The sequence below is a fragment of the Cynocephalus volans genome, chromosome 13 (genome assembly GCF_027409185.1).
Source record: "Cynocephalus volans isolate mCynVol1 chromosome 13, mCynVol1.pri, whole genome shotgun sequence".
Taxonomy (NCBI): domain Eukaryota; kingdom Metazoa; phylum Chordata; class Mammalia; order Dermoptera; family Cynocephalidae; genus Cynocephalus; species Cynocephalus volans.
This window is the reverse complement of record NC_084472.1, coordinates 110,318,526-110,331,322: the sequence shown is the minus strand read 5'-3', so window position 1 is coordinate 110,331,322 and position 12,797 is coordinate 110,318,526. Positions and strand designations below refer to the sequence as shown.

At 37.0% G+C, this 12,797-nt stretch overlaps 1 protein-coding gene across 1 annotated transcript in view; it reads right to left on the bottom strand.

Moving 5' to 3' along the window:
- The window catches only part of ADAM32 (ADAM metallopeptidase domain 32), a 208,284-nt gene that overhangs the window by 137,733 nt on the left and 57,754 nt on the right, over positions 1–12,797 (bottom strand). Inside the window, exons 3-4 of the mRNA XM_063076729.1 lie at positions 10,531–10,592; positions 7,101–7,176 (exon numbers count right to left, since the gene is read on the bottom strand). Coding sequence (XP_062932799.1) covers positions 7,101–7,176; positions 10,531–10,592 — 138 coding nt within the window. The remainder of the gene's footprint in view (positions 1–7,100; positions 7,177–10,530; positions 10,593–12,797) is intronic.

The window sequence follows — 12,797 nt, the reverse complement described above, 5'->3', positions numbered from 1 at the left end:
CTTAAGTAAAGCAACATGATGTACAGTTTAATATTTCTTTTTAAATTTTTTTATTGAAACATATTTATTGTACATATTTATAGAGTACAGCATTACATTTCAGTACATTTATAAAGTGTGCACTGATCTATTCAGCGTGATTAGCCTATTCATCATTCTAAACTTAAACATTTCTTTGTGATGTGCATATACGGTCTCCTCTCTCCCAGTCCTTTGTTGCATGTGTTAAGTCATTATTGATTACATCTTTCTGGGTCAGCTGCACACGAATAAGACTCATTTTTCCTATCTTACTGTAGGTTGTGTTCATTAACCAGACTCTCACTATACCCAATCTCTCTCCTCTTTCCACCCCTATTAACAACAGTGTTTCTCTCTCTCAACACTTCAATTTATTATGCTTCTTGCTTTGTTTATTTTGTTCTCTTTTTTGGCTCCCACATAAAAATGAGAATATATGGCATTTCTCTGTCTGTGCCTGGCTTACTTCACTTAACATAATTTTCTCCAAGCTCATCCATGTTACTACGAATGACAGAATTTCATTCTTTATAATGACTCAGTAGTATTCCATTGTGTATATGAACTACATTTCTTTTATCCAATAATCTGTGGATGGACACTTAAGTTGGTTCTATATCTTGGCTACTGTGAACAGAGCTGAGATAAACATGGGAGTGCAGGTGTCCCTTTGACATGATTTGCATTCCTCTGGGTACATACATAGTAGTGGGACTGCTGGATCGTATGGTAGTTCTCTCTGTAGTTGTTTGAGGAACCTCCACTCTGTCTTCCATAATGGCTGTGCTAATTTACAGTCCCACCAACAAGGTATACGGGTTCCTCTTTCTTCCCACTCTACCAGCCATTTGTTATTTTCTGTCTTTTTGATATAGTCAGTCTAACTGGGTGAGATGATGTCTCATTATGGTTTTAATTTGCATTTGTCCAAGGATTAATGATGTTGAGCATTTTTTTTACGACTGTTGGCCATCTGTACCTCTTCTTTTAAGAAATGTCTGTTCAGTTCTCTTGCCTATTTTTTAAAAGTGTTATTTTTTGTTTGTTTTGTTTTACTATAACTTGTTTGAGGTCTTTGTATATTCTAGATATTAATCCCTTATCAGACAGGTAGTATGTAAATATTTTCTTCCATTCTGTAGGTTGTCCTTTTGCTCTGTTGATTGTTTCCTTTACTGTGCAGAACAATTTTAGTTCGATAAAATACATTGGTTTATTTTCCCTTTTGTCACCTGTGATTTTTGAGGTCCTATTCTTGAAATATTTGCCCAGTCCTAAGTCCTGGAGTGTTTCCCCTGTCTTTTCCTCTAGATGTTTTATAGTTTCAGGTCTTACATTTAAGTCTTTAATCTATTTTGAGTTGATTTTTGTATATGGTGATAGGTGTCTAGTTTCATTCTTCTATATGTAGATATCCCATTTTTCTCAGCACCATTTATTGAAAAGGCTGTCCTTTCCCCAATGTATGTTTTTGGTGCATTTAGTCAAAGATTACTTGACTGTAAGTATGTGGATTTATTTCTGGGTTTTCTATTCTGTTCCATTGTTCTATGTGTCTGTTTTTATGCCAGTACCATGCTGTTTTAGTTACTATAGCTTCATAGCATATTTTCAAGGCAGGTAGTGTAATGCCTCCACTTTATTCTTTTTGCTTAGGATTCCTTTGGCTATTTGGGGTCTTTTGTTGTTCCACATGAATGCTAGGATTTTTTTTTTCTATTTCCATGAAGAATGTCATTGTTATTTTGATAGGGATGGTATTGAATCTGTAGATCACTTTTGATGGTATGATCATTTTCACAACATGAATTCTACCAATCCATGAGCACGGACTGTCCCATTTTTAGTGTCTTCTTTAATTTCTTTCATCAGCATTTTGCAGTTTTCATTGTAGCGATCTTTTACCTTCTTGGTTAATTTATTCCTATTTTATTTATTTATTTATTTATTTATTTATTGGTAGCTGTGTAAATGGGATTGCTTTCTTGACTTTTTCTTTTCTTCTAGTTCGTTTTTGATGTATAGAAATGCTAATAATTTTTTGTCTATTGATTTTGTATCCTGCAAAGTTACTGAATTTGTTTATCAATTCTAAGAGTTTTTTGGTGGAGTCTTTAGGTTTTTCTATGTGTAAGACCAAGTCATCTCCAAACGGACAATCTGACTTCATTGTTTACAATTTCGATGGCCTTTATTTCTTTCTGTTGCCTAATTGTTCTGGCTAGAACTTCCATTACTGTGCTAAATAGGAGTGGTGAGAGTGGTCATCCTTACTTGTTCCTGTTCTTAGAGGAAAAGTTTTCCTCATTTAGGATGATGTTAGCTGTGGGTTTGTCATTTATGGCCTTTATTGTGTTGAAATCCTTTTTTTGAACCCTAATTTGTTGAGAGTCTTTATCATTAAGGAATGCTAAATTTTATCAAAGGCTTTTCTATTGAGATGATCACATGGTTTTTGTTTTTTATTTTGTTGGTGTGGCGTATCACATTTATTGACTTGCATATGTTGAACCATCTGTGCCTTCCTGGTATGAATTCCACTTGATCATGTTGAATAATTTTTTTGATGTGCTGTTGGATACTGTCTGCTAGTACTTTGTTGAAAATATTTGTATCTAAGTTCATCAGTGATATTGGCTTGTTTTTTATTTTCTTTTTCTAGTTGTCTTTGTCTCATTTTGGTATTGGGGTGCTCTCATAGAATGAGTTTGGAATACCCTCTGCTTCAATGTTTTGGAATAGTTTGAAAATTGGTACTAAATCTTCTTTAAAAGTTTGGTATATTTCAGCAGTGAAACCATCCTGTCAAGTGCTTTTATTTGTTGGGAGATTGCTGATTTCCATTTCAATCTCATTGCTTGTTATTGGGCTGTTTAGGTTTTCTATTTCTTCTTGGTTCAGTTTTGGCAGGTTGCATGTGCCCAGAAATTTATCTATTTCCTCTATATTTTCAAATTATTTGGCATATAGTTGTTCATAACAGTCTGTAATGATTCGTTGTATTTCTGTGGAATCAGTTGTAATGTCTGCTTTTTCATTCTGATTTTTTATATTTGGGTCTCCTCTCTTCTTTTCTTGGTTAGTCCAGGTAGGTAATGGTTTGTCAACTTTGTTTATCTTCTCAAAAAAAAAAAAAAAAAAAAAACTTTTTGTATCATTGATCTTTTGTATCTCTTTTGGTCTCTATTTCATTTAGTTCTCCTCTCATCTTTATTATTTCTTTCTGTCTACTAAGTTTGGGGTTGAATTTTCCTTGCTTTTCTTTCCTTGAGGTATAATATTATGTTGTTTATATGGAATCTTTTGACCTTTTTGCAATAATATTCCCTCTTAGTACTGCTTCTGCAGTATCCCGTTGGTCTGTTGTGCTTGTATTTTCATTTGTTTCAAGAAATTTTTGGATATTCTGCTTTATTTCTTCTTTGACCCATTGCTCATTCAGGAGCATGTTGTTTAACTTCTGTGTATTTGTATAGCTTCCAAAGTTTTATTTGTTGTTCATTCCTAGTTTTATTCCATTGTGGTCTGAAAAAATGCTTGATATAATTTCAATCTTTAAATTTGTTGAGGCTTGATTTGTAGCCTAACATGTGGCCTATCCTGGAGAATGATCTGGGTGCTGATTAAAAGAATATATATTCTGCAGTTCTTGGATAAAATTTTCTATGTCTGTTAAGTCCATTTGGTCTAAAGCACTACTTAAATCCAATATTCTGCTGCTAATATTTTGTCTAGATGATCTGTCCAATGCTGAGAGAGGCATGTCGAAGTCCCCAACTATTATTGCATGGGGAGGGTCTATCTTCCCATTTAGACCCAATAACAGTTTCTTTATATATCTGGGTGCTCCATTGTTGGGTGCATATATATTTATGATTGCTATATCTTCTTTCTGCATTGATCCTTTTATCATTATATAATGTGTTTGTCTCTTTTTATAGTTCTTGGTTTAAAGTCCATTTATCTGATATAAGTATGGCACTCCTGCTTGGCTTTGGTTTCCATTTGCATGGAATATCTTTTTCCATCCCCTCACTATTAGTCTATGTGTGTCTTTACTGGTGAAGTGAGCTTCTTTTAGGCAACACATAGGTGGGTCTAGTTTTTTAATCCATTCAGCCAGTCAGTATCTTTTAAGTGGGGAATTTAGTCCATTTGCACTCGGGGTTGTTAGCATGAGATATTGCCTTACTTTTGCCATTTTATTAATTTTTTATGGTTGTTTTAAATTTCTTTTGCTTCTTTTCCCTTTTATTGTTGCCTTGCTGTTCATTTTATTGTAGTGTTAGGATTCGGTTTCTTTTTCTTTCTCATTTGCATATTTGCTCTACTAGTGGTTTTTATTCTTTCTCATGTATTCCTGATGATAGTTTCCACTTTTGTAATTCCAGATGTAGGACTCCCTTGAGGATTTCTTGTAGCACCAGTCTTATGTGGTGAATTTCTGCAGTTTTTGTTTGTCTAGGAAAGATCCTATTTCTCACTCATTTCTGAAGGATAGCTTTGCTGAGTATAGTATTCTTGGCTGGAAATGTTTTTCTTTTAGCACTTTGAATATAGTTTCCCACTCTCTTCTGGCCTATAAGATTTATGTTGAGAAGTCTGCTGTTAATCTGATGGAGAGTCCCTTATAGGTGACTTGACACTTTTCTCTTGCTGTTCTTAGAATTCTTTTCTTTGACTTTTGACAGTCTGACTATAATATGTCTTGGGGAGGACCTTTTTGGGTTGAATCCCTTTGGGGATCTTTGAGCTTCCTGGATCTGGAAAACCATATCTATCCCTATACTTGGAAAGTTTTCAGCTATTATTTCATTAAATAGGCTTTCAATGCCTTTTCCTTCCTCTTCCCCTTCCAGTACACCCGTAATATGGGTATTTGTATGGATAAGGATATCTAATAAATCTCATCGGCTTTCTTCATTTTTAGATTTCTTTTTCTTAGAAGGTGGGGATCCCACTGAGTTAATTCAAAAAACCCATCTGAAAGCTCAGAAATTCATTCTTCTGCTTGCTGTAGCCTACTGCTTAAGTTCTCAGTTGTATTTTTATTTCATTAAATGAATTCTTCAGTTCCAGGATTTCTGCTTGGTTCTTTTTTATGATTTCTGTCTCTTTGTTGAATTTCTCATTCATAACTGGATTGTTTTTTTTTTTTTTTTTTTTACTACATTGTGATTTCCATATATTTTTCTTTGCATCATGTTGAGTTTGCCTAAGATCACCATTTGGAATTCCTCTTCAGCCATTTCACTGGTTTCCTGTCATTTGGGGTCTAGTATTGGAGAATTACTGTCTTATTTTGGAGTTGTCATGCTCCCTGTTTTTTCATGCTTCTCATACCTCTGTATTGATCTTTGTGTATCTACTGGCATTAGTTGCCTCTTTTAATTTTTGGAGTAGTTTTTGGAGGGAGAAACTCTTACCTGTAGAAGTGTAAAAATTGGGTTGATAGTTGGGTTGGGCATTATAGGTTTGTTTCTAGATGAGTCCAGCTTTCTCCCCACACTATCTCTACCAGGGTGCGATACTCTGGTGGGCTTGTTGAGTTGGGGAAGATTCTGAGCTCCTAGGGGACAGTGGGCTTGAATCCAGGTGGCCAGCACACTCCCTGTACATTCTCTGCTGGGTTGGGCAGAGTTATGAGCTACCGGGGGTAGGTGGGCATGGATCCAAGTGGCCACACACTCCTCACACACTCTCCATTGGGGTGGGTGGGCCTGCTGGGTTGGGTGGGACTCTGAGTTCATAGGGGAAGGTAGGCGTGGATCTTAAAGACTGGTGCATCCCCTGCACACTCTCCACTGGGGTCAGCAGGCCTGCTGGGTTGGGCCAGACTCTGAGCTCCCAGGGGAGGTTGGGCATGGATTTAGGCAAGATCACCATGGGTGGGGGGAGCAATGCATACCCAGGAGGTACCAGCATACTCCCTGAACCTTCTCCACCAGGATGGGAAGCTCCCTCAGTGTCATCCAGCAGCAGCCCAGGACCAAGGGGATTGGGGAGATTCAGCATGCCAATTCAATATTTCAACAAATTTTTATTGTGTGTTAACTATGTGCCAGGCACTCTTCTAGGTACTGGTGTTGTATCAGTGAATAAAACAGACCAAAAGCCCTGCCCCCATGAAAATTATATTGCCCTGGGGAGACAGAAAATAAAGTAAATGGATAAAACATTTGGCACACCTATATCGATAACTACAATGGATAAAAGTAAAATAGGTAAAGGAAATATAGAGAGTTCTAATGGTAAAAGTGCAGTCTAAAATAAGTGTTGGTCAAAGAATACTAACAGGGTGATTTTGAGCAAAGAGCTGAAGAAAATGAGGAAGGAAGACATGTGGGTATATTGATAAAGATCAAGTATTTGGACCCCAGAAAAAAGAAAATACAAAATGTTTGAAAGGAGACATAGCTAGTATGTTTGAAGAACAGCAAGGAGACCAGTGTGGCTGGAACAAAGTAAGCAAGGTAGATAATATCAGGAAATGTGGTGAGAGTCATAAAAGGGAACCAGACTGTGTGAAGTATGTAAGATACTGAAAAGACTATGGTTTTCACTTTGTGAGCAATGGAAGGCCATCCCATGGGGGTTCTGAGCAGAGAAGGGACATAATCTGACTGGGTTTTAAAAGGATTAATCTGGTTACCATGTTGAGAATTAACTGAGGGGATGGGCAAGGTTTGGAAGCAGGGAGATTATTTAGGAAGCTACGGCAATAATCCAAACCAGATATGATGTTTACTTGGAAATGGGTGTGGTCAGCAGAAGCAAATAGGGGAAGAGGGTGGCTTTGGAATATACAAATTGAAGAATAGGGTCAATAGGATTTACTGATGAATGGAATGAGTTATAAAAAAAGAGGGGCTTTTGATCTTTGATTTGTGCCCAATTACGTTTGTGTCTGCTTTTCTTATTCTTTAGTTTATATTAGCTCATTCAACAAAACATAAATAATCAATAAATCCCTTAAATATATCCCCTCTGAATCCTGCAAGCCTTCTGTGTTAAGAAAGCATTTACTCAACGTAAAACAAGGTTTTTAAAAAATCCATATAACAGAACTTAAATCTTACCTCAATATTTGAAGAATGAGCATTCACAGATCCTTGATTATACGAATAAACCATAAAATTGTCTGCTAAGAAATATCTGCATATAAAAAAGTCAGAGAATTATTAAAATGTTCTTTTTGAAACATATAAAGCAGCAGATAGTAAACACATCCCCAGGCCAAATCTGACCAACTCTCTGCTTTTGTGAATAAAGTTTTATTGAAATACAGCCACACCCATTCACTTACATATTGTCACAGCTGTTTTCACGCTCCAATAGCAGAATTAAGTAGTTTTGACAGGAACATATGGCCCTCAAAGTCTATTTACTGTCTGGATCTTTAGGAAAAAAAGTTTATCAACCCCTGACATAAAGGCATTAAAGGTAGTATTTTCTTTTGACATATATTTAATTTTTATTCAAGGCAATGCACATTTACTCAAATAAAATAATTTTCCTAACTCAGTGGACTCCTTTAAATAAAATAAGCTGAAAGAAGAGGAAAAATCATTTTAAAATTCTCAAAGATATAAACTGAATGTAGAATTATGAGACTCTTCTGTTCTTTCACTTTTCCTAAGTTTTCTATTGTGCATGTATTTTACTTTTATAAGGAGGTAGAAGAGTATTGTCTGAAAGTCATGCTTATCTTGGCATGTGTGCTGAAGCTTTGAGTCTGCCATTCCCTGTCCTTGTCATGCCGCTTTAGTTATGCTTCCTCACCCCATGCTCACTCTTCAGCCCCATGTAACTTGACCACCCAGACTGGCTTCTGTTGGGAGGCCTCCACCAAAACTCATCTCTCAAAGGTTACTAACGACCCTCTGGTTTTCAAATCCAAAAAGGAGTTTGTAGTCAAATAAAACTGCACTGAAGCACTTCACACTGCTGACCACATTCCCCTTCTTTAAATCCTCTCTTCTTCGGGTTCAATGATAACCACTTCCTCCTGGTTTCCCTCATGTTTTTCTGTATACTTTTATAAGTCCCTTTTTCTGGATCCTTCCTTCATCCCTTAAGTGTTTTTGTGGCATTCACTCTCAGGGTGTTTTTCTTTCTCACCTTTAACATTCACCCCCACCTCTATAGATTTATCTTGTTCATTTACTACCTATTTTAAGACAGCTTTGCCTGGCACAGAGGGAAGAATACCACGCGTCCTAACTCAAAAGTGGGAGCTAAGACAGAAAGAGAGAAGGAAAGAGAGACCACAGTGGTGTGTTGAACTTTTAGAGGGAGAGAACAGACACAGGGTGGCATGGGTGGGAAGGGAGAGGGGCACTGGAGAGAAGTTGGGTGGGCCATACATAGAATAATCGCAATTTGAGGTGGTGGGTGTGGTGATAGCATTGATTTGCTCACCACATCTTGGTCGCAGGTGCTGTACTCAGCTCTTGCCCCATGAATATGTACAATCAATAAAGATAAATAAATAAATAAATATATAAATAAATAAAAAAGATGGCTTTGATTACTATAGCTTTATAGTATGTTTTGAAGTCAGTGTGATGATTCCAGCTTTGTTCTTTTTGCTTGATAGCTTTGGCTATTCGGGGTTTTTTGTGGTTCCATACAAATTTTATGATTGTTTTTCTATTTATTTGAAAAATGTCATTGGAATTTTGATAGGGACTGCACTGAATCTGTAGGTCACTTTGGGTAGTATGAACATTTTAACAACATTAATTCTTCCAGTCTGTGAACATGAGATATTGTTTCTTGATTGCTTTTTTGAATAGTTCATTATTAGTGCATAGATATACTATGATTTTTGTATGTTAATTTTATATCCTGCAACTCTACTGAATTCATTTATTGGTTCTAACGGTTTTTTAGTGGAATCTTAGGGTTTTCTATATATAACATCAGGTTGTCTGCAGACAGGGACAATTTGACTTCATCCTTACCAATCTGGAGGCTGTCTCTTTCTTTTTCTTGCCTAATTGTCCCGGTTAGGACTTCCAGTACTATAAAAGTGATGACAGTATGCATCATTATTTTGATCCTCATCTTAGAGGAAAAGCTTTCCACTTTTCACCATTGAGTATGATGGCAGCTGTGGGTTTATCACATACGGCCTTTATTTTGTTTAGGTACATTCTTTCTATACCTAGTTTGTTGAGAGGGTTTTTAATCATAAAAGGATGTTGAAACCCAAGCCTCTCTCCCATAGTTGAAACTAAATTTACTGCCAATTGAACATTTTGGGGGGAATGTCCCACAAGCACTTCATGTCCAGCTTCTCTAACAGTGAGCCCATATTTCCGCTAACTCAGGTCTGTTCCCCTTCTCTCTGTGCCCCACCAAATCCCTGTCACCATTATATCCAATCTGTTAATACAAATCTTTTCCTGCTACTTCAATCTCCTGGGAAAAAATTCCCTAACTCCACACCATCATTGCTCTGCTTCTCATGATTTCTCATATGAGTTATTTGCAGTAGCTCCCAATGGCCGTCCAGCTGCCATAATCATGCACGTGCCCTACCCATCTCGCAAGCTCCAGTCCTCATATTTACTAACACTGACTATGGTCCTAATAAGATGTCCAAGTTCAATGTGAGTTCTCACTTCCCTCTTATACTCTTCAAAAGTTCTTTGGGTTGCGTTCTCATCTACCATACTCTCCCTTTCTGTCTAAAAGAGGAAGTTCACCTCTTCTTTGAGAGAATTCTTTGGCATCTTACACAATGAATCACTTGTTTATACGTTACATCTTTCTTTATTTCTCTTCAAGAAACTTCCCCTCAGTCAGAAAACTTCATTTTTTTTTCCTAAAAAATATTCATCTAAACCTCCTCTTTTTTCTCTCTCTGCCCAATGTTTTTTTAAAAGTTATTTATACTCACTGCCTCCAGTTTCTCATAAGCCACTTCTCCCTGATACCATGTAGTTGAGTTCTACTCCCAAAATTTAACTGAAACTTTCCTCTTTAGTATCACAAATTACTTCCAAACCAACCTTTCTCAACTGGCTTTACATCAGGAAATTAAATCCTACAGAAAAATTATTTGTATTATTTTTTTCAGTTCTCTGAAGGGTGGCACACAGTACTATTATGGAACAGTGCAAGATGTCATTTCTATATGAAATCTCTTATTCCATGTCCCTCATGGTGGCCCCATCTCTCTGATAAAACCCTAATTGATTTATTTCTTGTTGTGACACCCTGCCCTGATTATATATATCCAGCTGGTCCCCAACTTAATATCATATAGATCAGTCCTCAAGAGGTAAATTTCTATTATTCTGTTCGTAACACCCATTTGCAAAAGACTACTTGAGTCATCATGACCAAAAATTTAATTAAGTCACAGGACAGCATCTGTTCATACAAGATAACTAAAAATTTTAACAACTATATTTATTATTTCACATACTCCACTTTTATTACAAGTAAAGAGTTTCACAGAAATAAAGTGAAATTCGAAACTAAAGAATAAAAAATTACCTTTGCTTAAGGTGCACAGTATACAGTTTCTCATCTATTGGAATAAGATAGGATATCCGGTCCTAGAGAATCCAGAACAACTGAGACTGAAGATAAATTTAATATAAGAAGCAAAACAACAATTTTATATCAATTAATCCCTCCAAAAACTTCCTCAAACTTTTTTATTAAAATGTCTTTATTAAATGTCTCAGATTACATGTGATTTAAGATCTGTAACAAAATATCAAAGATATTCACATTTATTTATGATATAAGCCATTCTTAACTCTTTCCGCCATTCTTAACTCTTTCCACCAAAATAATCCCAATCTGAGGGTTTACATAAGATTAGAAATCTACATGTAACTGAATTGTAAACTTTTATAAAATAAGACCATGTACTATGCTGTAATGCTTCTTTAGGTGGCATCACTGGAACAATAAGGTATTCTACATCAGTGAATCTTACTCTGTCAGACACAAAAATTATTTAATCGTTTTCTTAAAAATCATCCTAAAATGTATTGACTGTTATCTATTTTTTAAAAAAAACTTTTATTTATATGTATTTGTGGGGTACAGTGTGAGTTATTTTATTTTACTTCTCAAAATACATTGTACTTGATTTTCATGCCCCTTTACCCATTCCTCTCCTCCCCCTCCCCCCCCCCCCCCCCCCCCCCCGCCACATCGTATCTGTGCACTTGGCTTAAATAGTTCAAGGAATTGTTGTGGTTATTCTGTCTTCTTCCCCCAACCCTTTGTTTGTGTGTTTATTTATTTATTTATTTTTAGCTCCCACAAATAAGTGAGAACATGTGATATTTCTCTTCTGTACCTGACTTGTTTCACTTAATATAATTTTCTCTAAGTCCATCCATTGTTTTGCAAATGGTAGTATTTCATTCTCTTCCATAACAGAGTAGTATTCCATTGTGTAGATATACCACAGTTTCCTTACCCACTCATCTGATGATGGACGTTTGGGCCGGTTCCGGATCTTGGCTATTGTATATACAGCTGCAATAAACATGGGAGTACAGGTATACCTTCGACTTGATGATTTCCATTCCTCTGGGTATATTCCCAGCAGTGGGATAGCTGGGTCATATGGTAGATCTATCTGTAATTGTTTGAGGAACCTCCATACCATTTTCCATAAAGGCTGCACCATTTTGCAGCCCCACCAACAGTGGAAGAGAGTTCCTTTTTCTCTGCAACCTCGCCAGCACTTATCGTTCTGAGACTTTTGGATGTTAGCTATTCTAACTGAAGTGAGATGATATCTCAGTGTGGTTTTGATTTGCATTTCCCAAGTGTTGAGTGATGTTGAGCACTTTTTTGTGTGTCTGTTGGCCATTTGTATATCTTCCTTTGAGAGTGTGTTGTTTCAATACATGCATATCTTGAACAAAATTTGGTAGTCTTTGACTCCATAGCTACCATTTTCAAGTTAGAGCATGGATGGCAATAGGTTGTAATATCTGTAGGTCAGTGAACCTGACTGATGAGATTTTATACAGTAAAGAGAACATTCGAAAAGCAAGAATTAGAGGATCAGTGAAAAAAATAGTTAAAGCATATAAAAATAATTCATTTTTCTGTTTCACAAAAACTGTGGACTAGGATAATGTCTTGGAGAGGGTTCTCTAGAAGCAGAGTCTAAAGCAAGGATAGTTCTACAAGTGCTTTACTGAGTGAGCACTCTTGGGAGAAACTGCAAGGGAGTGAGAGAAACAGGATACAGAGAGAAATGAAGCTAAAGTAGATCCTGACAGCACCTGGCACAGCCCTGCCCTAGCCATTGACCCCAGTGCCCCAACTAACACCTACCATCCATCTCCCGGCTCTACCGTCTATTCTATCTTTTTTTTTTTTTTTTTTTTTTTTTTTGTCTTTTTCGTGACCGGCACTCAGCCAGTGAGTGCACTCGTCAGTCCTATATAGGATCCGAACCCGCGGCGGGAGCGTCGCCGCGCTGCCAGCGCAGCACCCTACCAAGTGCGCCACGGGCTCGGCCCTCTACCGTCTATTCTAGAGTCTCCTCAACCTCAGCCATCACTTCTGCTAGTCTGGGTGGCTTGCCTGATGGGATGACCCTGATCTTCATCCCAGAGACCCTAGTTTCTGTGCTTTTATCAGGCTGTACTTGCTGTATTTTCCTATTTACAGTTAAAACTAGGCATGGTAATTTTAAGAAAAACCCCAGTGGGTCACCTGAGTGCCAAACACTTGTCTTTCTGCCCCACTATTCAGCAGCAACCCTACCTCCTCATGATGATCAC